General features: G+C 38.3%; 2 protein-coding genes across 10 annotated transcripts; one reads left to right on the top strand and one right to left on the bottom strand.

Moving 5' to 3' along the window:
- The first annotated feature begins 878 nt into the window (after positions 1 to 878).
- Positions 879 to 12899, top strand: si:dkey-264d12.5 (periplakin). 6 transcript variants are annotated; one of them, XM_053674073.1, is made up of 19 exons: positions 880 to 1223; positions 2693 to 2866; positions 3074 to 3194; positions 3279 to 3487; positions 3583 to 3654; positions 3824 to 3986; positions 4064 to 4135; positions 4686 to 4801; positions 4904 to 4978; positions 5068 to 5129; positions 5213 to 5438; positions 6764 to 6805; positions 6907 to 6998; positions 8283 to 8424; positions 8520 to 8656; positions 8775 to 8892; positions 9930 to 10009; positions 10332 to 10464; positions 12636 to 12899. In XM_053674073.1, the coding sequence occupies exons 1-17, from the start codon at positions 1209 to 1211 to the stop codon at positions 9990 to 9992; spliced, it is 1899 nt and encodes a 632-aa protein (XP_053530048.1). In that variant the 5' UTR covers positions 880 to 1208; the 3' UTR covers positions 9993 to 10009; positions 10332 to 10464; positions 12636 to 12899. The 6 variants fall into 6 exon arrangements, with proteins under 6 accessions (XP_053530052.1, XP_053530048.1, XP_053530049.1 ...); XM_053674074.1 differs by having other exon boundaries at positions 10319 to 10464; XM_053674076.1 differs by adding an exon at positions 2402 to 2504 and having other exon boundaries at positions 9930 to 10464.
- Positions 12422 to 23905, bottom strand: znf362a (zinc finger protein 362a). 4 transcript variants are annotated; one of them, XM_017450262.3, is made up of 9 exons: positions 23704 to 23905; positions 20283 to 20346; positions 19240 to 19483; positions 17663 to 17788; positions 16617 to 16956; positions 16152 to 16376; positions 15381 to 15459; positions 14503 to 14661; positions 12422 to 13018 (listed from the first exon to the last, which is right to left on the bottom strand). In XM_017450262.3, exons 2-9 carry the CDS (start codon positions 20343 to 20345, stop codon positions 12902 to 12904), a joined length of 1353 nt encoding a protein of 450 aa, XP_017305751.2. In that variant the 5' UTR covers position 20346; positions 23704 to 23905; the 3' UTR covers positions 12422 to 12901. The 4 variants fall into 4 exon arrangements, with proteins under 4 accessions (XP_017305751.2, XP_017305748.2, XP_017305752.2 ...); XM_017450259.2 differs by lacking the exon at positions 23704 to 23905 and adding an exon at positions 22973 to 23691; XM_017450263.3 differs by lacking the exon at positions 23704 to 23905 and adding an exon at positions 22777 to 23690.
- Between the last annotated feature and the right edge of the window lie 756 nt (positions 23906 to 24661).

Raw genomic sequence — 24661 nt, 5'->3', positions numbered from 1 at the left:
TATATTAAAATATATTTAAAAAGACAGTTGGTGTCATGCCTTTTATTCTGTTCATACCACAACAATTTTCCAACAAGTAAATTTTTTTTTTTTTTTACTTATTATGGAATTACCGGCCAATCAGAATCTATCTGCTCATCTCACAATTGGCTGAATATCCTGCCGCTGTCTTTGTGGGCAGGGATCCTGTGGTGAGCCAGCCAGGGAGCGATCAAGCAGTCGAAGCTCAGCATGTGCAGGACTAGTAAACAGAGCTGTCGTAGTTGTTTGACAAATATGTGACATTCATTAAAGCATCTTTCACTCGCAAAATTTATTTTCACCTGCTGAAAATCCTCTGTGCAAAAGGCTGTGCGTGTGAAATACCTTTTTTCACACGTGTGTGAAATGTTCCGAATTTTGACACAAAAATAACGCCGTAGTAAGACATTAGACTAACATCAGTCTAATGTGTGTGTATGTGTGTTCTCTCCAGAACAGCCTTCAGCAAAGATTGGTTGCAAGGGTGCATGAATTTGAAACAAGTAATCATTCTGAATGCAGAAAAACTTGCATTACTGTAGAAATACTCTAGGAATTGTATGTTTGTGTGTGGGGAGGGAAAAAAACGAGAATAAAAGTGAGTAAACAGCGCCCCCAAGCTGCAAATATGATTAACTGCGTGTGTTATTCAGTGAAGAGTGGTAACAATTTTGGATTTGGGGTATAAAGTGTAAAAGTAAATTTTACATGCATATATGCAAAGTAACCATGTTAACACCTACGATGACATAAAATAATGATGCTTGGCACACATAGGGCTGCAGTTATTCCTAATTAAGGTCCGAACAGAGCTGTAAAGAGTTTCCTTTTTTTCCTTCCTCGTGTCCTTTTTCGGAGCGTTTGGGAGGCACAGAGGAGCTCCAGTCCCTCTCCCTGCACACATGGAGGGGTACAAACAGACTGCTGCTTTTCTCGGTGTTATATTATTTTTGACTGAATATTAGCGAAATGAAGCAGTGTAAAGTTCGGTTGCTAGGCAACGCCGTTATTTTTTTAATTATTTTTTTTGTTACACTTATGACTTCTAAACGTGACGTTTGCGGCTTATACTGACGGCGAGAAAACTGCGTTCAAAAGACTTTTATTTCTAATTTACAGGGGGTTATTTCTTTATTATCGTTTCCCCCTCCATAGTGCATGTCCTTTAAGAGTTGTTGGCGGTGAATATGAAAGCAGAGGAGGTAAACATTTTATTTATTGTTCGCTACAGTAAAAAGTTTTAAACAGTTTTTAACCGTTTTAACGGGTTTTAACTGTGGGTTTAAACGGCTTTAACGTTTTTTTAAACTGCTTTATGCTGATATTTAATATACTATATACAAAACTGTGAGTAATGTTAACAAAATAGTCATAAACACGTTTAGTGCTTTTTACAGCCTAATGTTCACAAAAACCGAAATAAACTAATGTAAAAGATTCCTAACTGAGCTTGAGTGCTGAATTTTACTGTAAAGTTTACTGTAAATTAATTTGTTAGCCCACTGGTTTGTTTATTGGGTGGCTCGATCCACCGAATTGGATGGATGCGTCCCCTGCTAAAAACAATAGAGACCCTCATAGAATCTATAATGGTTTTAATGGTTATAATGGAAATTGTATTGGTTTTAATGGGAACTGTAATGGTCCCTGTGGGTGTCTGTTAATGACCAGTCATGGTTTTAATGATTAGCTGATGGTTTGTAATGGTATTTGTTGAATTTCTGTGATGGATTCTATTGTTTTTTTTATGTGTGTTTTGCTTTCAGCAGGGTCGGATTAATAGGTAACAATGATGAACGGATTGTTATTGATTTTGAAACAGATGTGTAGATAGGCTAGCAAGGTCTGACGCTCTTAAAATAGTCCTTCTCTACATCCTAACACTTCATGAATGAACGGTAGGCCTACTCCAGATTCTGAACAAATTAGCTGCATGTTTAAGGAGAAACTACTCAAGCAAATCGTATCGTATCGTATCGTAGCAGATTCAATGGTATCATCAAATAATGAATTATCACCTTTAAGATTTAAATCGTATCATATCTGGTGGAATCCTAAGGTTTACAGCCCTAATTGTTAGATTTCAGTTAATAATCATTAGTTAAGTAGAGTGATAATGTGACATGTAAATTAATCATCAGTTAATAAGCCTACATGTTACTGTTCTATTGCTTTAGTAATGCAAAAGTTTGTTCTAGCGTTAGTTAAGGGAACTTTTAATGTAAAATATTTCCCACTGTGGTCAGTTTACACTTCGTTGAATATCTATGCTTTTTCTAAAGTAATGTGTGTCGTACGTATGTATCTGTGTATGTCATGTAGATTAGCTCACAGGGCACTCGATATACGTCAAGTCAGCTTTATTGTCTTATGTGTTTAGGAAATGGTGTATAAGTGCATCAACAACAGAAGAAGAAGACAGGTTCAAGTATGAGCAGTGTATCATTACATTGTAGTTACATTGAGAGCTAAAGTGACGTGAGGTAGGGAAAGCCAGCATCCATTAACCATTCAGACTTGTTCATGTGTTTCCAAAACCACAAAGAAGTGAATCTGCACACTGCTGTACTAAATATTAAACTTGTCGTTGCAGTGAATGAATATTTATTTCATAGTGAACTGGATGGCTCTCTGCTGATTTGTTCTGTTCTGCACCGCCTGTCTCCTTTAGGTGTTCGAGATGGAGACGCGATTGCAGCAGGAGGGTCTGTGTTTGGAGTTCTCCTCCGACTTGGAGCGATTGGACCGTCTGTGGCGTCTCTTTGTTGAGAAGGAGAACAGTGTGAGGATGCTCACTCGGGAACTCGAGGAACTGCGAGCTAAACACGCTGCTGAAATCGACACGGTAAGTTCTGAGTAATCGAGCGATGAGTCTAAAAAAAGAGCTAGAAAAACTGGTGCTGGACTCTGGACCTGCACATAGAATACCATTAACCATTTGGTTTTTTACATCTTAAACAAATCTCAATGCTGTGATTTTAAACTTGTCATGTATAAGCATCACACCCAAACATTTTGAACCTTGTACATGGTCTGTATCACCCCCTCACAGGTTCAGCTGTACATCCAGAACATCCGGAGTCTCTCGAAGACACGGGACTCGATGGCGCTGGAGCTCGAGCGGGAAAACGAAACTCTCCGCTCTGACCTGATGGAGCTCAATCTGCAGCAAGGTTCGCTCTCTTTCCAATATATAACAGAAAGGCCTTATTATAATGTTCCGGTAAACGCGCATCTGCTTCCGTTTGTGTACACAGAGGCTCAGAAGAGTGAGATAGCGGAGATGTTGGTGCACGAGGGCTTGGACGAGGTCATGACCAACAGCCTGAGCGAGCAGGTGGCTTACCTCCTCGCAGACCGAGCTGCTCTCATGGAGAAGATTCAAACCCTGGAAGATGGGGACTCGAAGACCCTAAACGTAAAGTGCACTCAGAAGCGAAGAACTCCTGATGACAATGTAGAAAAGGTGAGATTACTCAGAAACGTGTGTTTTATTTTTTATTAGTTAAAGCAATGTGACATTAAAACTGCTCTAGTCCTCCACAATTTATTCTCCACAAGGTGGCACCATTGCGAGGTCAGAGCCCTTGGAAGAGGTTGCTTGGTTTCAGAAAGGCTGCACAGGCCAAGCAGGTATTTACACCTGTATGTCTGTTGCATTTAGATAAAAAAAAATCTTGTCAATCAAACCAGGAAAAAAATTCACCCCCTTTGACGTTCACGAGCCAAAAAAACATGCATGCGTCCTTCAAGGACAGTCTACATGTGGTCCAATTAAGATCTGCTCTGTTGCCCGTGTTAGGATGATGACCAAGACAACGAGGACAAAACGTCTAAAGACAGAATGTGGAGTTTACTGGAGAGGGATCTGGATGAGGCCTCCACCAGGCTGAACCTGGCTCACAAGGAGATCCGCCGCCTCACTGACGAGCTTGAGTCGGCTCACCTGACCAAGAGTACCTACGGTAAGAGTTTCAGAGATATTCTAGTATATTTTTTTGTGTTTCTGATGTACTGAGGAAAATAATTGTTTTTCTTGTAGAGTCAGAGCTCCATGGAGCACAGGTAGATGCTGAGCAGCTTCGGCACGAGGTGGAGAAGCTGAAACGCTGTGGTAACACAACATCCTCGCACAGCTATTGTTTATACAGACCTGACAACCTTAACGCATGAGTTATCAGTGGAAAATATGCAAAAAGCTGTCTTCACTAATAAAAAAAATTTAAAAACGCAGAGGAGCCAGTCAACCTATGGATCTGTTCAACCCCGCGTTAATTAATTCATCGCAGCTTAATTGATCAGAATCAGCTTAATTAATGCTCTTGAGTTTACAATTGCTGTAATTCTTGCAAACCACAAAGTTTCAGATACTTCAGAGCATTTCCCAGCATAATCATTAGCATATATATTAGCATAGCAAAGAAGCACTTTGCTTATCTAGAACTCAATTATAAATCGTTTACGGTAGCACAACTTGTATTGTTATCTGCTTGATCACCTTGCTTGTATTTCCTCATTTGTAAGTCGCTTTGGATAAAAGCATCTGCTAAATTAATAAATGTAATGTAAATGTAAATTGTTTCCTCTTTAAGGTTGTGAGGTCTGTTTTATATTCGTAATATACATAACATAAATTTTAAAAACTTGCCCTGTCGTGTCCTCAGATTTGGCCGAGGTTCAGGCGGTTAAAGAGATGAATGAGGTCCTGGATGCGGAGATCCGTCATCTGAGGGACAGCGTTCACACCATGAGTGCAGAATGCGCACAACTCCTAGAGCTGGTATAAAATCATATACACATACAGAGTTTTATCTTAAGAAAATATTATTATTATTATTATTATTATATTCACCACAACAAAATGTTTTTTTTAAATCATCAGATTGACAGAAACTTCAAGGAGTTGGACAGTGAGGATGAGGACTTTATCCATGCTTTGACCCGGAAACTGACACTGGTAGATCAAATGCGTCTCCTTGTTCTCTTAGCCATGTCGATTCTGGATCATGTTTGAAATGTCCCGTTTAATTTTTTTCCCCACGTCAGACCTGTCGCACTCGCTCTCTGCCCAAAGGCAAGAACCAGAAACAAAAGGACACCCATAAAAGGTACCATGTCTAACATAAATTTTCAGGTGTCATCGTAATTAGCAACAATTTTTGTGATGCTCGAGATGTTCTGATTTTTCCAGGTACCCGGAGGAACAGGAGGAAGGGCTGAGCAGCCTGCAGGATCTAAATCGGGCGATCGTGAAGCTCCAGGCCGAGCTTGAGCAGGAGACAGCACTGAGAAAAAAGGTTGAGGAGGAGTGCGTTGATGAGAGGAGGAGGAGGAGGAGGAGGAAAGAAGCAGAACAGCTGAGTCTGGAGCTCCAGGACAAAAACCACAATGACACAGTGCAGCATCTTCAGCAAATGGTGAGGGTTGTATCAGAAAACATCTCGTGGAGCTCTCATGTAAGGAACCAAAATGATAAAAACGGATTGGATGATAAAGTAATTTTGTTCCGTGTGCATCATTTATCACCGTGACTTCGTTCATTATAATGAAAAAGATTTCAGTTTAATTGGGCAACGTCACTAAAAGATGACGTGATAAACGATTGTGAGATTTTTGTTACCTGCACACAAATGTGACATGCTTTAATTACAAGATTTTATTCCTTTTGTTTTATGTCAGTTGTTGTTGCTGTGTGTCAGTTTAATTACTTTTACCTCATGTATCAATTGATATAGGTGTTTTTATTTATGTATTTATTTATTTAGTTCTGCCTCCTTTATTATCTGTCGGTTCATTTTTGCATCATTTATTTTCAGGTGTGGGTCGTTTGTCTCATTTATTTATTTGGATTCTGGCTCGTTTGTCTATCATATTTTTGTTAGCTTTCCCTCATTAATCGCTTGGTGTGGGTCAGTTGTGTTACCATCTGCTTTTGTTTAATATATGTTTTAGGAGTAGTTTATGGGTGCGTCTCATTCAGATCCCTAGTTCAGTAGTCAGGGCAGTGATCAGCTAGTCGGCCATTTTATGTTCCGTCTCAATCGCAAAATCCTTCCAGTGCACTGGAAAGTTCACGCCCTAAAATAATCCCACAATGCACCACCAAAACCCAGGGAGCACCGATGCTCACTATTATCCCTTACTGGAAATGGCATCATGTTTTTTGAAGCCTCTCGGCTCGGAACAAAATGGCGGACGAACTGTCGGCCATCTTTGTCTACGAATGTAAGTAGCTCGTTGTTGTGGCTCTCAAACGATTACTTACACTACCGATTTTTAACATTATTTGATATTCTGTATACGGTTTGTTTGAGTCTAATGACTTTTAAGTGTTTAATGATTTTTATTATATTATATACTGTGACAGAAATGTGTGTGATTCACAAATTTATGATATATAAAACTTACATAGTACAAGTACGTAGTCACGTCGCTGGAAATTCAGTTATCAGTGTCCCCATGTGTAGTGAGCCAGAGTCCTTACCAGTGCCCCAACTCGTGTATACCATATACTGATTCACTACCTAGGGAGCAAGAGAGCTGGTTAAGACACACCCTTTGTTACTTTTGCTTAACTTATCAATTAGCATGGGTCATTTCTGTTACCTGTAACTTGTTTATAGATTAGCATGGGTCATTTCTGTTACCTGTATCTTGCTTAGCATGGGTTACATATGCCACTGATCATCACAGCAGATGTATTTAAATCTCTTCAATCCTGAGATCTTTTTTTTCTCTCCAGGACGTCCTCAAGACCATGCTCCCGGTGCAGGAGAACCTGAAGGTATCTAACATGGATTGTGGAAACTATGTAAAATCCACACATATTGTAGTGCATCTGTAGAAGCAGGCTGTTTTATTGGTGTGTGTGTGTGTGTGTTCCAGCTCAGACAAGACATTGAGAAGCTGGAGGAGTTTTGTGTAAAACTCCAGACTGAGCTTGAGCAGGTCCACTGTAACCTTCACTCTCACACCAGGTACAAAACACACACACACCTCAGGCATGACCGTCAGCACAAGCTCCAGCTTTTTGTTGACAATATTTCTGAGAGGATTTATAACCATGAATGTTCACTAACAATAGCAGCCTTGCTAACAGATGCTAACCTGACAGAATTTGTTTGAAGCATCTTCACTGCTAATGCTAACTAGATAGCTAGTTTGAGCTAATCTGACAGGATTCCTGAAAGGATTTTAATTATATTCCGTATTTGTTTAAATAATCTTGATGGCTAACACGCAAACATGGGTTAACCTGAGCGTATTTCTGAGAGGATTCCTAAATGTGGATAATTTTTCCTGCTAAGCTTAGCCACCTAACTAACTTAAGCTAATCTGACAGGACTTCTTATAGGATTTTAAGTCCTGTTTATAATTTTGACAGCCATCTGACTAAAATAACGTTGACGAAACATGATTAGAGGATGATTTTAAAACTAAGCTTTCATAATCTTAATCAATAAAGCTAGCCAGATACATTACACCAACCCTGACAGGATTTCTGAGAGGATTTTCGGTCATTTTCAGACTTAAAAAAAAAAAAAAAAAAAAAAAAAAATCCTTATAATGATAGCCTTCCTGTCAACATAGGCTAACCTGACAGTATTTGTGAGAGAATTTTCACTTATTCACTAGCGTTAGCTCTCTAGCTAGCGTAAGGTAACTGCACTGTATTTCTTAGAGGACTTTGAAGTCATGTTTATAAATGCTTATAATATTTACTGATTTCCAGTTAGCTATCATGAGCTAACCTGACAGCATTTCTGGGGGAAAAAAAAATCTGTTGTAAGAGTAAGTAATTTTCACTGGTAAAAACTAGCCAGCTAGCTAACATGAATCCTGACAATTTCTGAGAGAATTAAACGTTTATAACGCTGTATAGCTAGATATCATGAGCTAACCCGATAGAATTTCCGAGATGACTTTTAAAAATGCATACAATCTTTACTGCTAACGCTAACCTGACAAGATTTCCAAGAGAAGTTACATTTTAAAAAAAAAGAAAGAAAAAATTTCTGTTACGTCACGTTTATAAACGTTTGTCATCTTAACTGTTAATGCTGTCCAGCTAGCTAAAACGAGCTAATTTTGAGAGACTTGCTAGGTAGCGGATTTCAGTTAACCTGACAAGATTTCTGGGAATATTTAGGAGTTACATTCATAAATGTTCATCATCTTCACTGTGAACATCCAACATGAGCTAACCTGACAGGATTAGTGAACGTATTTGTATGAACATGTTTTTTTATTTGTTATTTTAGAAAATATGATGAGATGAAGGTGCGTCACAGAGAAAAACTTGCAGAAGTTAAACAGGTGTATCTCCGAGAGATGATGTGGCGCGATCAGAAGATCAAGGAGCAGGAGCGAGAGATGGACTTCCTCACAAAGCGACTTAAGAAGGTAAATTGATGGTTGTTGATGATTAAGTACATACGTACTGGTGCGGGGGGGGTACGTAAGTATCATTATAAATGAGAGCTAGTATTTCTCACCAGGAGAACGACATGGTGAAAATGGTAATGGGTGAGAACGAAGCTCTGCTTCTCACAAAGAAAACGCTGCTGTGTCAGCTCAATGAAGCAGAACAGAACAGAAAAAACGCAGCAGCCAAAATTTCTGCTCTGCAGCTAAGGTACTGAATATCTATCGGATCATCCTGTACTTTTAAAATAAAGCATTATTGCACAGACAGCTACGTTTTAACTAAGTTTGCTTGGTATTTGCATTTGTCATGTGTTTATTTTTTTCAGGGTCGACTTCCTTGAGAAGGACAGCATGCAGCAGTGGGAGATAAACATGGAGAAGTCCACGCAGATTGCCAAGCTCGAGAGACGGCTGCGGGACGTGGACTCTCTAAAAAGCAATTGGGTACATATTTGGATGGTGTTACAAGCATAAACTGCAGAAGGTTTATACATCGTACACAAAGCGACAGTTTCACGTTTAGTCACAGAGTGTGATTGGACACTTACTTCACTATTGGCTTTTTTTTTCTTCAAAGTATAGATTATTTACATTTCCATGTTACTGTCTACTCCCACCCCCCTTCAATCACATTGCGACGCCCCAAAAAGTTTCAACCAACCAGCCTAATGCTAGTTAGATTTTACTTTTGTTTGGCTCAGCGTGCTGCCGTTCCTCACAGCAAACATCATAAATACTTCATAAGAAGAACAAGAATTAGTGGATTAGATTTTTTTGCTTACCTTTTGTTTTTGTAGCTTATATAGGCTATATAAGGATGTAAAAAAAAAAAAAAAAGTAATTGTATAGACACCAATTGGGGTTTTTAAATGAGCAATTAATCCCATGAATTTTTTTAGACCAAGTTATAACACGATGGAGATTTCAAACCATGTAGCCAAAAGTATGTGGACATCTGACCATTGCACTCATACTGTATGTGCTTGTTGAACATCCCATTCCAGACTTATTCTCCATTTTACTGTTAGAATAAGCTCCACTCTCTCTTCTGGGAAGGCTTTCCACTGGATTTTAGGGTGTGGCTATGGGGATTTGTGTTCATTCAGTTACAAGAGCATTAGTGAGGTTGAAGTCAGCACTGGTGTTGGGTGAGGAGGCTGCAGTTCCAGTTCGGTCAGGTTGAGTTCAGGGTTTTGTGCAGGACAATCGGGCTCTTTCACCTTCTTCCAACCTTAACACAACATGTCTTCATGGAGCTCAGTCATGCTGGAACAGTGTTTGGGGCCTCTTAGATCCACTGAAGGGAAATTGTAAGGCTACAGTTTACAAAGACGTTCTAAACAATTGTATGCTTCAAACTTGTTTGTGGAAGAACCACATATGGGTGTGATGGTCGGGGTGCACATACTTTTCATATCGTGAGAGGTGGAAGTTGGAACTTGCTGCATTTAGTGTGAAAATGTAATTCTTCTTTCATACAGCACCCGAAGAAACATCACGGGAATCACATCGTCGAGGGCACGAAGGAAACAAACTTCAAGTAAAACAGATCACTGCACAGGTGAGACCTGATCCAGTGCCTATTGCTGGAGAAGTGTTAGTGTTAGGATAACGCTCATAAGAAGAGTTCAATCTGGTTCTGCAGCAAGAACTATCGCAACAAGACAAGCTGCATTTTTTTCTTTTTTAAACATCTTATTAGCATCTTGTTAAGGTGTTCATTAATAAATAAATAAATAAATAAATAAATTGATACACAATGGAACTGCTTTGGTATAAGAGGAATAAAATGATTGCTGCTATAGGAACATGAGCCACTTGTTGATTTATTTTCCTAAACCCTATATTTGCCGAGAATCGTTCTCCGTAGTCTTTGTCCACAGCGAAAGGTCCATCATCCAGAAGATAAAAGACGGACGTGCGGAGAAACTCGGACTCCCTGCCTGTCCGAGTCAGAGCGGCGGTTCAGAGATGGGCTACATGAACATCTTTACGCACAACCTACGGTGACGTACGGTAAGAAAACCTTTATTTATTCGATTATTATCATAAGTCTTAAGTTGCTCGTAGTGGGGTTTATTTTCAATAAGGGTGATGTGTACATAATCAATAAGCTACATCTCACGGCTGCTGTTTATATATGTGTAGTATATTTTATCAGATAAAATATTATTTAAAGTTTGCGGCATTCCAGGAAGTGATCTACGTAATCTTAGACTAATGAACCAATTTAATAAAAAAGTGGTGGTGTCTAACAACGTAGAACCTTTTGTACAATTATTGCTGTGGCAACTTTTCCACGTTATTCCTTACGTAGTACACGTCAAACCAAATGAAACACAAACCCTTGGTGCGGATTTTCCAAATTTATTTTTCTTATAAGTCCATTCTAAGTCTCGACTTTGCATATTATATTATAGCAGCCAAGACAAACTTTTCAGGAGTACCACAATGCAAGACAAATTAAGAAAGAATTTTTTTTTGTAATAACTAGATTTTTTAAATATATATATATATATATATATATATATATATATATATATATATATATATATATATATATATATATAATATATATATAATATATATATATAAAGGGGTTAACACATAAGTATTTTATAGTTTATTTACAGAATAATCATGCTAGGAAATAAAATTAAAAAAAAGGCATACAGTACTGAGTACAATGAGAACACCAATATGGTAGACGTGGATAAGATAAACAATTACTGATAAAATATTTAAGGCTTGACTGTATAGAAAATAACGATGGTAATTATTAATACTTAGACATGATGATGATGATAAGTGGAAGAGGATGAAACCAGACGCACTTTAAACATATCCGTATGTACACACACACGACGTGACGCGGTTACGTGAACTGTAGAGTACTGTGCAAAAGTTTTAGCCCACCTGAGCAAAATGTGTTTAAAACTATTTATCTGGGAAAGATGATTTATTTGTGGTTTTAAAAACACAAGATCTTTAAAGTATACGAGTGTTTGTGAAACGTATGTTAACGTCATCTTATAGTTAGTTTTTGCTATAAATTTTAACAAAGCTTCAGTGATATTTACATCACGGGGCTGCAGGTGAACGATTTTAAATCATTCCTTTTTGTTTAAAGTGCCAGGTTTGACAGATTTATTATTTTTTTCCCCCTTTATAGAATGTTTTAAGCTCCGACTTTAAAGTTGAGCTTTGCCGACAAATTTGTGAACAAAATTGTGAACCTGAAGTGAGTTTAGCTTCTTTTCAAGGCCCTCCGGTGTTCGTTTGTAATAACCGTCTAGTAATATGTAACATTTTTAGTTATTATTATTTTAAAAATAAAATCATTAGTACAACTACAGCTATGAGGGCTTTGAAAAGAAAGAAATTCTTCTAGCCGTCTCATGAATACAGAATGATTTTTGAGCTTATGTTTATTTAAAATTCTCCATTTTGATTGGTCAGAAGGTGCTGCATGGCTCCCGTTCCACATCGGGCGAAATAAAACTACGACAAAGAGACGCTGGTGAGGAGGGAACGGAGGCTTACCACTGCTAAGTGAAAACTTGTTTTCGAAGCCCTTGCGCGAGATTAAAATGGATAAAAATATTCTAATCACTCGTAGTAAAACACACTGGAGCATGCAGTTATAGGAGAAAATAAAAACGGACTCGTCCTGTAGTGTTTTCACGTCCAGATAAAGAGCTGAGCCGAGACTTTTGCACAGTACCGTAGAAAGGCGCAGACTGCCGCAGAGCCTGAAATCTGACGTCGTGACTATTTAACTTTATACACCGGCGGCAGTGGGAGCGCGTGACTATGTACACCACGTAGTCGACAGAACAGCATCTTTTTTTGGCACGCCGTTTTATTCATTTAACCCTACAACCTTTCTTTCGAAGGGCGTGTAGCTTAATAATAAACGCAAAAAGTATTTAAAAAAAAAAGATAAAAAAAAAGGAATGACTTTCGATCTAAACCAGAAGACAGAAGATTCAGGAAACAATGTTGGACTTGGTCCGTGCTCTAAAAGGTCTCAGCATACGAGTTTATAACCACTGGATGTAAACAAGACAGTTTTTTAACTGTATAACATCTAATGTCCAAAAAAAAAAAAAATTTTAGCTGCCAAGAACTATAGCATTTTTACTGTCCAACAGTTAGACTGAATATTGTTGTTTTGTTTTTTTTAGCCACAAGGCCTCAAAGTGCTGCAAAAACTGTCTTTGGATGCCCCTACTGTTTCCTCGTCCAACTCGCTCTAAAACTCCACGCAGAGATAGGGAGAGAGAGCGATACTGCGAACAAAAATGACTAAAACGACAACTCGTTCAGCGCGAGGTGTTGTGTTATTAACGCAGTCTAACACGTATTTCCCAGAAACCAAGGAATGATGAAGTGAAAAAACGGACGCGCTGATCTGAAGAGGATGAAGGGGGAGGGGGGAAACGGACTGGGTTCAGATCAGCGAGATGCGGATGGGGATGCTGGGAGACTCGTTCCTGGGCGGCGAGTGCTGAGTCACGAGGTGCTCCACTACTGTGTGTTTAGACATGTGCTTCATCAGATAGGTCTCCTGGAAGGGGGAGGAAATGTAAAGAAGAATCCTTTGTCACTTCACGTACTGATTCATTCCGTAATCGCAGTAAATTCTTTGCACGAATTTCTGTGTGCATGAAAATCCTGTACACATAAGAAGACTAACCAATGTGGCAGCAGTACGATGCAGATATACAGGTCAAGAGCTTCAGTTAATGTTTACACAGAATGGTACGAAAAACAAAAAAACATCCTGTAAACAGAGGGGGTGCAGGCATTGTTGATGTGAGAGATGAGAGGAACAATCACTCTTTACAACCGTGATGAGCCGAAAAGCATCTCAGCATGCACAACACATCCTACAACTGGAGTCTGTGCCCATGATAGCCTCAGATTCTTGGCTGACAGGAGAGGAACCTGGTGTGGTTTTCTGCAATTGTAGCTCGTCTACCTCAAGGTTTGATGTGTTGCGCAGGCTGAGATGTTTTTCTGCTCATCACAGTTGTAAAGATTGATTATATGAGTTACTATATCCTTCCTGGCAACTCGAACCAATCCGGTTATTTTCCTCTGACCCTCTCTCATCAACAACTTGTGCTCACTCAGTGTTTTTTACACTGTTCTGTGTAAGCTCTACAGACTGTTGTGTGCGAAAATCCCAGATGATCAGCAGTTTCGGAAATGCTCAACCCAGCCCCTCTGGTACCGACAACCATTCCAAGGTTAAAGTCACCCTTTAGACATCAGACGTTCTTCATTCTGATGTTTGACGTGAATGTTAACTGGAGCACTTGACCTGTATCTGCATGATTTATTTATTTTTTTGCATTGTCTTGCTGCCACATGAATGTGCAAGGGATCCTAATAAAGTGGACAGTGAGTGTATATTTAAATTTTTTTAAGACGAAACTAATCATTCCATTACGACAAAAGAAACGGTGCCATATGAACGGAGAACAGGGCGGTCTTAGGAAGATTTAGCACTCACTTATTTTTATACTTTAATACAGAAAACAATGTGGGAGCAATGCTTCCTGCTTCCAATTTTATACTCATGTATTAATCTAGACCGTTTTCTCTTTAGTGTCTGAAAAAGAATAGAAAAAACCCACCTCTAATGTAGCATTCCTGTTGTAGATTAGAAAAGGGGTTTAAATGTAAGGCCGTAGTTTTCGATTTGAGACGCAGCTACTGACGACAATCACGACGATAGTGTAAAAGTTCTAAAGAGAAACTAACACAGCTCACCTGTGTGTTTAAGGTGAAATCGAGACTTTTCGGCTCTGACCTGCCCTCTAGTGGATCTTTTTTAATCCACAGTACAAAAGGTACACAGAGGAGTATAATACATCTTATAGCGAAATACTGAAAGTCCTGTATCTCTATCCTGTGCTATTCATTTCATTCCCTATCAGACCGTTACCAGAATTAATCACTCACTCTATGTGGACTAAGGATTACATATTTCCTGCACATCACTCCACACTGTAAGCGATTTAAAGCTGTAGTTACGGTACTTACGGAGGTGTAGGCTCGGCCACACATGCTGCAGCAGTATGCCTTGGCATTTTTGATGGCGTGAGCGGCTAAGTGAATCTGCAGGGAGGCCGAGTCGGAGTAGGCGCGGTAGCAGTGGGAGCACTTGTAAGGCTTGTCTTTATTGTGTGACCTCTGGTGAGACTACAAGACGAACGAGAAATGCAAAACACAACAGGTGTCCGTTACAATGTTACAAATAACGATAAAACACACAACCTTAATTTTCACCTTAGCTCATGACAACAATCACGTTGATGGTGTAAAGTTTTAAAGAGAAAGTAACACCTTAACTGTTCAACATGAAAGCCTAATGGAAAGACCCAAGGGAACCTGTTCCCTAGTGTATAACTTTTAATCCACAGTACAAAAGGGATGCAGATGAGTATAACCCTATAGCCTTATTTTCCCCTTAAACGATTTGCTTTACCTTTACTGGCATGATACTTTTATAGTATTACAATAAATTTTTGTATGCTACTTTTGCACTTCTTTCTGTCAGTGTTATTTATTTCATTATTGTTATTTGCCTCTTGTACTATTTTATTTTTGACTACATTTGTTTTTTTTTTACTTCACATTGTAAAATACATTGTGCTGCACATTCAACAAAGGTGCGATTTAAATACAAGTGTATTATTGTTTTTGTTATTATTATGTAAATCCTTCATACACAATTGCATCAACAGATTATTTAAATAATTTACATAATCAAGCTTGAGATTAAAACTGAACAGGATGATAATGTGTGTGTAATCCAATATCACAGTGTTTAGTTCATAACGACATTGTGGCTTAACAAATAACGTTTCTTAATGAAACAAAGGAGGAAAAACCCCACCTGCTGCCTCCCGTGGTCTTACCTGCAGATTGGAGAGCTGTGTGAAGGCTTTATCGCAGCCCGGCTGGATGCATTTATACGGCCGATCACCCGTGTGGATTCTGCACATGCATTCAGGGAAATTATGTAAACAAGGTGTTTATTCCAGATATTTGCATTTCAACTGATGGAGCATTTGAATTTCCAGGAAACCTGGAAGGTCTGTTCTTCAAATTACTCTATTAAAAGGTCTCTCGAGAAATAGAAAGCTCTATGGTTCCAATATATATAGATTTAAACAACGTTCATGAAATAAATCCATGCTGAGGGGTCTGTGGAATTTATTTAACAGTTAAAGCGGGTTCCTGGTTCGAAAATTTTTGAGAACCACTGGCCTAAAGATCATGAATGACTCGTCTGTGACTATACCGGGCAAATTTTACATCAGAATTAATACTTATTTATTTACCTTATTTGCTCGCAAGATTCTTCCTGATGTTTAACAACGCAATTTTTTTTTAAAAACCACCCCACACACAGGATTACAGAGATACTCAGTAGAAGCTTCAAAATAAATAAGTGCTGCTTGTGAGAAGCAAAAATAAGCGAGGGAGAGAAATGGAGGCTTTATTTGCACTGGGTGTTGCATTTGTTTTTGTTTGACAGTGGAGTCTGCACTTAATAATCTGCATTGTGATGTATCAAGTTCGGTTTAGTTTAGTTCAAGTCCGTGTCGCTGGGAGCGAGATACAGGTGGATAAAGTAAAATAACTAAACTGCCGCTAAAATAACCGAAATGAAGGACTGATCTCACCTGGTGTGTTGCTGTAGGTGCGAGAGTTGGCGGAAGGATTTCTCGCAGTACGAGCAGTGATAAGGCTTCACCCCCAGGTGGATGCGTAGATGCTGCGCCAGATAGGAGGCGTTGGCGAACGACTTGGTGCAGTGAGGACATTTGTGGGGCTTGGCCTCCGTGTGAGACTTGGAGTGAATCTGCATGTCTGACTTGGAGAAGAAAGTCAGTGGACAAACTTTACACCTGGGGGGAAAAAAAAACACACCACACACACAGTCCCACAAGTTCAAGTTTAAGCTAAAGCTTATGCAAAGCATCTGATTTTCCATCACACGTCACTACACGTGAAAATAGGTACACTGTCGAGTTATGAACGCGATTGGTGAAAATACTACTTTAAAATTGCGAACTGATTTTCTTAAACTGAGAACGGAGCTGGGGTGCCAAAACTTAATGTCTAACAGGTTGTTCTTTCTTTCTTACCTGTACGTTTTGCCCTCTTTGGCTGTGATCGTTACAGACGACTGGTCGGCTCCCGAAGCCAGGATGGGGTAAGGTACAACCAGCAGAGGACCGGACGCATTTTCCGCTTTGATCTTCTTGCGGCCTCGTCCTCCGCTTTTCGGGGGTGGTCCCAGTAGTCCCACTAGCCCACCGCTGTGTTTGATTGGCTCCGCCCCGACGGCGCTGGCCAACCCTGAGAGGAGGTTTGCGGAAGGCGCTGATCCCAGGCGTGCGTGGCTGCTGCTGGAGGATGTGGGCGTGCCCAGGGTCACGGCCTCTGACGTGTTCTGGTTGCCGGTACGAGACGACAGCGCTATACCTGACGATCAGAAAGCGCCGTACGACACGTTTAATTTAATAATCAGGGACTTGTAAAGCCAGAGCTGCAAAGCGCATTTGTGCACACTCCATATGCTGGAACGCCTTCCTAGTGTGAGAGGCGGAGCTTTCTGAATCGACACGTGATTAAAGACACGCCCTCATCCTGATTGGTTGAAAATGATCTTTTTTTAACAAAAAATTATTCTTATTAGTGTTGTTAACGATTAAACAAACTATAGTTAAGAATTTATTCAACTTTATTATAATATTTTAATTTAACTTTCAGTTTTCTATTAGGCTGATTTTAATGGAAAAAATTATTTATCAGTTTGTTACAATTTTAAACTCCATCACAAGGGGGCACAGTGTAATTATTACGAACAAAACACAGCATTGATTTTCATGAAATGGAAAGAATAGGTGAGAACGATGACAAATGAAGGTTCGAAATGACACGATGTCATACAGAGAATTTTTAAAAATTTTTTTACACTTCTTAATAAAAGGTACATGAGGGAAAAACCTGTGTTTTGTATTTTCTAAAAAGTTTTCAATAATCGTTTGTAAATGTTAGGGGAAAGAAACCCCAACAAAATTCCTGAAATTTCTCAACCCTAATCGTATTTAACTGCAATAACCGACTCAATCGGACCAGTAAGAAGACAGAAGTGTGATACACATCACTCTTAAGTAAGCGCTGTTACCTGACAGATGGTTCACTCTTGATGGCTGGTCTATAATCTGTCGTAAATGCCAGTCTTCCCACAGTCCTCTCGCTTTTAAAGCCGCCTTGTCATCCAGGTTCAAGTTCACGTCTCCGAGAATGCGTCCTGGGAGAAACGTGAAGGAAAGACAAGTCAGTTTGCACTCCTGTGCTATTTTCTAAATTTTGCTTCTTTAAGACCGCTAAATTTGTGACCAACTAAACTATCTCATGATTAAGTGCATATTTGGTGTTAATAGTCAAAGTTACCGGTGTTTATGGTTTCACGGTTAGTCGCGTTGTATGATTGGACATTTAGGTTAAATACTGAAAGGGATTTTATGGGAAAGTCATTCACAAAAAGAACAATTATGGAAATTGATAGTTTTACACACACACACACACACACACACCCCGGTCAAAGGGTTTGACACACTCATTCTTTATTTTTATTTATTCCCCCCACATTTTAGAATAAAAATAAAGTCATAAAAACTTGCGGAATAACACAAATGTGACTGAGAATTATGTTGTGATATAAAATCCAAAATAAATCAAAACAACCTAATATTTTAGCATCTTCAAAGTCTACACCCTTTTCGCCAAGATTTTCCAGAAATGTATTCTTGGCATTTTATCAACCGATTTCTTGAGGAATTTCCCCGAGCTTTTTAAACAGTATTAAACAAGTTCACACCAGACACTTACCACTCATCGGCTGCTTTTCTGAATATTTTGCTCCGAGTTGTCCATTTAAAAAAAACGGATGATTTTTTTGTAAATAAAATTTTTTTTTTGTAAATAGTTTCTAATGAAAGAAATGAATACGTCGGCACGATTATATTTTTGTCTACGACACCGATTTCAAACATTTAATCATGCACCTTTTTAAAATCATGAGAAACATTTCAGTCGCGTGTCCACAAACTTTTGACCGTGAGAGAGAGAGAGAGAGAGAGTGTGTGTGTGTTATATATATATATATATATATATATATATATATATATATATATATATATATATATATATATATATATATATATATAAAACACACACACACACTCTCTCTCTCTCTCTCACGGTCAAAAGTTTGTGGACACTCGACTTTTTATATGTGTATAAATATACACACACACACATACATACATACACACACACACACACACACACACATTAACATTTGTTTAAGGACTAGTTAGCCACCCAGAAGAATTCATACATAAATACCCATAATGCTACCTCAGGTGGATCTAATCCAAACAGAAGATATGTAGATTAAATCACATAGCTGATTCAGAGCAGAACTGCCATATTGGTACATCCCTAGCTTCAACAATAAAACAAACAATCAAACTGTGAATGTCATAACATCGAGCAGTAATACTGCACTACAGAATACGACATAATACATGACAAATAATAAATGTATTAAGATGCAAGTTTATGTCAACACCCCCTCTCTTTAAACAGCCACTGTATCGAATCCTAGAGCTTACGTCAGGTTATTAATATCAGTTAAAATGATTAAGTATGAAGTAGTGCAGTATGATGTGATTGACACACAATGCCACGAGTTACCTGCGACAGAGCTGGACGCAGGTCGGGCGTGGAGGGCCACGTCAGGCTGTGTTGGACTATGAGGAAGCCCGGGCATCTGCTGAAGCTTGGACACTGCCATGCTGTGCGTCCCACCTTCCGAAGATGTCGGGGGAACCAGCAATGGCTGCTGGGATTGGACTGAAGTAGGGGGCAGGTGTGGAGGTCTGATTTTCTCAGCCATCAACTGCTCTTTGATCTTGTTAATTAGAACGAGGTTGTCCAGCTAAAAACAGTGAGTGCAGGGGACATATGAATAGTTCGAGAAGACCTCTACTGGTTAATACCTGCTAATCAGCTAAGCTAGGAATGCCTGGTAGCTAAGCTGGTACTAGAACAAGACTGGTACGCTGCAGTGTTAAATGAATTATTAAATAAAAAGATCACTACAAAAAAAATCCAAATTACACAATGTTCCACTTAATTGGAATGTACTCGGTCAGCAGAAACATTTTTGATGTTGATGTTTAGTAATGTAGCTAACAAGTATTGAAATCTCACCCAGAATGTTTTCTGTAAATATCTGCCTCAAAACATGTTCCATACCTCAGGACTTACTATACTATATAAACATGGATGGAATTGACAGTGGAATTGACATTATGGAAGTGGCGGCCATCTTGAAAAATTTTAGCTTAAACTTAAATGCTTACATTAGAAAGACAGACTCTGCACTAATTTGGGCAAAGTTGTTTATTGTAAAAAAAATATTATGTTTCTTCATCATTGCATTTAGAACAACCTTTATAGACATTCAGGATGAGATAATTATCTAAAAGCCTTACAGCTCTAGTACAAAAGTTTACATAAATTTATATATTTCAAAAAAATGAATTAAACAAAGATTACCATGTCTCAGTTGACTGATGACATTTGAGGTAATGGGAACATTGTATGAATTAAATTTTTTGCTACACTACTCCTTTAAATGTGAGGTAAAATAAATATTCATCATCATCTTAAAAGTTGTAATGCACCTTGTTGTGACTTAAATAATGTAAAATTAATTAATTAAAGATTCTCACCTGACCAGGCATTGCAGGAGGCGGAGGCCAGAAGTATGGGTTATTAAACCGTGGCTCAGCCATGCTGGGGTCAAAAAAAAAAAAAAAAAAAAAAAAAAAAAAAAAAAAAAAATTGAAATCAACACAAACACTCCACGTTACAGTCTGTTCAACATACAGCCACTACAGTTGTTCAGGATTACTGTGAAACAAACATAATAGGACATAGAGTCAGATATTTTCCTCGATAAAATTAGTATTTATATAATGAAGTGATGTACTGTATGTATGTATCCGAGATCTGAATTAGCTGCTGTAGAGAGTAACACAACTGATACTAAAATGGAAGTGAAGTGATGACCACAAAGGAAAAAAGTAATCGGAGTGACCAGCGCAGAAGAACTCAAACACTGGTGAGATTCTGATGCACTATTTGACAGTGGTTCTTCCATATTTGGAGGGAAAAATAACTTCTCTCAACTTCACTTATCCTACAGCTTACTGAAGTGAAGCAATGCTAAAGCAATACTAGGCAAACAGAGCCCCTCCTAATCCTCCAACTACCCCAACCCAACCCCCAACAAAGTCCTGACCCTACAAACAAAACTGGCAGCACACTTCATCAGTCATGAGCACAAACCAGCTCGTGTAAAAGCTCCTGAAAGAAATGCGTGAGCATTAACACAAAGTCGTCGCATGATGCAGGTTAAAATAAATAAATAAATAAATCTTCTCCTCGAGTTCCAACAGGAAGTGAAACAGACACCCACAACCACCATTAAGAAAACATTCTGCAAAAGTCTGGGGTTCATGCGCCTGGACATATCATCTTTATTATTTTTGGCTTGTGCAAATGAACTCCTCTGTGCAGACCCCTAGTCAAACAGCCTTCACGCTGCCAAAACATGCACGGCCTAGCGTTGTAGGGCAAAAAAAAGAATCCATAATGCATGAAAGTGATATTCCTCAAATAATCCTGTCGTGCAGAAAGATTTCTAGAAGGCCGAGTTATGTCTCAGAGAAAAGTGAACGGAGGTATGATTGCAAGCTAAGACCAAAAAAGAGCTGGAAAATGTTTTATGTGTACATGACTGTACATCAAACTCATTTTCACACTTGTGCTGCATAATGTAGACAAAAATAGCCCAATGAGCATGCTGTACTGGTGTTAAAGACTGAGGTTTATTTAAGCGCTGCAACTTGTGATGTCACATTTACACTTACATTCACACTACTCAAGTGATGGTTCATTTTCTATGCATGTACGTTACACAGAGCCATGATTTCAGTGACATGGTAAAGCGACAAATCCAAATAATTACTCAAACAAAATCCTGTGGTGTGCATGTCATCAGTTCCCAGCTCACATCTTTAGATCCTACCTGCAATTAGTTCCCGTTTACTGTTTGAGTAAGCAAGGTTTCGCCTTTTCCTGTCATATACAACCTATTGTTAAATGTATATATGCATTATGCATAGACATTATGCAGAAAAAAAATCAATCTTGGAAGGAAGCAGCAGAGATCGTTGGCAGGTCTAATGAGAGTGCATAGCTAGTACAGTTAGCTTGCTTTGCTAATCTGAGAATGAAGCTAGTACAAAGCTAATATTTAACTTTTTTATTTAAAAACCTTAAATACAATATCAACGGAAGTGGTGTCTATAAATCATATAGTGGGTGTAGGCTATACATTTTGGATACTACAGTAACCAAATTCATCAGGGGAAAACAAACAAACAAACAAACAAAAAAAACACTGGACAGGCCACACCAACAAGCGAAAGACTACAAGTGACTACAAGCGACATTTCATTTGCTAGTGTGAACACCGAGTTCAAATGCCATGAATATTTCATGTCAGAAAAAAAGGATCTATTTTGGAAAGTATGAGTTCATAAGAGTGAAATACATACTTCTAATTTGCATATTGAATGCAATATCAGTATTGCGATAACGAGGAACAAACAATATATTGCGCGTGCCTTATCCGACACACAATACATCCTTAATCGTAAAGAAATGTAATTTTAAAGTGCATATTATTTTAAGACCCATTCAAGGAATTTTGCAACAAATGAAGCTTAATGGTCATGAAATAAAACATTAATTTGCATACGAGATGTCACCAGGTACATTTCTATAGGCCTATGCTATGGCTGAATTCATAACCAGAATTTTAGGCTATACAAAGCTTGGTTTTGGGATTATAGAGTTTATGATATTGTAAAATATATCTATCATTCACTCATTCATTCATATACATGGATATTAAAAACAATGTAAAGCACGCTGCAGGTTGCATTTTATATATATTATATATATATAATCAATGATACATATTATACAGTGGTACAATGTTTAATATCCGTGTATGTAAAATGAGAGTGGGAGAGAGAGAGAGAGAAGAGAGAGGAGTTGCAGGGCTCCAGCATTGCAACACCCCACCACTGAAAACAGAAATCCGTATAAAAAAAAAGAAAATGCAAAAAATAGTCGTAACGATTTGTAACATACATACAATAAAGCGTCTCCGACTGTCGAATTAAAATCCCCGATGAAAGCCGTGATCATAACTTGGGCTACTTAACTTTTCTCCTTTCAATCTATCGGCATCCTGGAAGTTTTACTGTCACCTCTTTTTATAAATACAAAATATACACACGTAAATCAAACGCAAAGGCAAAAAAACGGATAAAAAAACCAAACAAACCCTGGTTTGGAGGCTGGAGGAAAAGCGCGATGCGCGCGCTGCCTGGGCCGCCTCTCCCACATTCTCAGACAGTTTTATTAAAAAATTCAGACAAAAGGAAAACAAAAATGGCAGCCTGTCTTTATTTTTATAAAGGAACCAGACGCCATATTCTGCAGATCCCCCAAATTTGCACGCAGAAATGAATCCTTAAAAAACTAAAACGGGTCGCGCGACACCTTAAAGAAGCCATCCGTTTATTTGCATTAAGAGCTCGAATGATTGTTTACTTAGATCTGCAGGTTTGAATAGCCCGGCTCGAAGAGGGGGAGAAAAAAAAGACAGGGGAAAAAAAAACGCACGCACACGCACACACACACACACAAGAGACTTCCTACAACAATCATGCCGCACAAAATCGCGACGAAGAGCATGCACGGTCTGGTCTGGATAAAAATAATAATAATAATAATAAAAAAAAAAATAATAATAATAATTCAATTAGAGACTATAATAAATAACATCCAGCCATTTTCACAGCTGCACAAAACAGTAGCTATTTTAATGCATTGAGAGAGAGCGAGAAAAAAATCCACATGTAAGACGCTTGTCTTCAGCCATTCCCCTGCTTTAGATTTTTTTTTTTTTTTTTTTTTTGAACTTTTCCGAGCGCTGGGATAACTCCGGACAAATCACACAACACAATGCGTAAAATAACCCACGCGCCACTAATGAAAGACGCACATACTCACCCCCAATGGGTCAATCCGGATTCAATGTAATTTCTTTAATTAAAAAAAAAAAAAAAGGTAAAGATCTTCTTTCAGCTCGCTTTCAGTCGGAGTTCAGACCTTCCGGGTCGCCTACTGTTCACTTCTGGGTGCTGCAGGCACAGAGCTCCAACACACTCATCATCATTTCTGCTCAGCTCTAAACAATATTCAACAATAAAAAGCAAATTATGCCAAAGAACATCCGTACATTTTGATTTTTCATTATTATTATTATTATTTATTTATTTATTTTGTATTAATATGGCAAACATCATTCATTTTGCGATAGTAATAATAATAATAACAATAATAGCCAATATCAATACATTAATGTACCTCTTCTTTAAAAGAACAAAACAGAAAAAACAAACAAACACAATCCTACTACAGGCACTACACTGACCTTAGCAAGTGAAAGATACAGTAAAGTGCAAAGGTTTGCATACACTTTCGCCTTTGTGTGACGATGCAAATTTAAGTCACAGCAACAAAACATTAGTGTTTCTTTCTTTTTTACAAACACAGAACAGACGTGTCTTCTTTATTACAAATAACAAAATTGCTCAAACAAGTTGTAAGTGTAAATACGTCTAGCTATATGTATGGTGTAGGCTATAATAACACTGAAGTGAAAACTACAGCTAAAATACAGCTAATAAAAGTGTCTGAATTTTATTTTTTTTAAAAAATTTTTTTAAGTCTGTGTAATTTTGGAGTGTCTGAGTGATACAGAAATATGTAATATGCACAAATATATAAACATATTTACATTTATATTTGCAAGTTATTTCTGCACACTGAAAGGCTCGAAACGTTTCTTATTCCTGAGTCGATTTAAGATCCTTTGTCCTGTTGTGGATTTCTGGATTTAATATTTATGAAATAAAGTATACTGCGATTTATTTTATTTTATATTTTTCTCTTTTTTTGCACCCAG

The sequence above is a fragment of the Ictalurus punctatus genome, chromosome 21, assembly GCF_001660625.3.
Source record: "Ictalurus punctatus breed USDA103 chromosome 21, Coco_2.0, whole genome shotgun sequence".
Lineage (NCBI taxonomy): Eukaryota > Metazoa > Chordata > Actinopteri > Siluriformes > Ictaluridae > Ictalurus > Ictalurus punctatus.
Note: the sequence above shows the minus strand (reverse complement) of the source record. Positions and strands in the feature narration are given on the sequence as shown.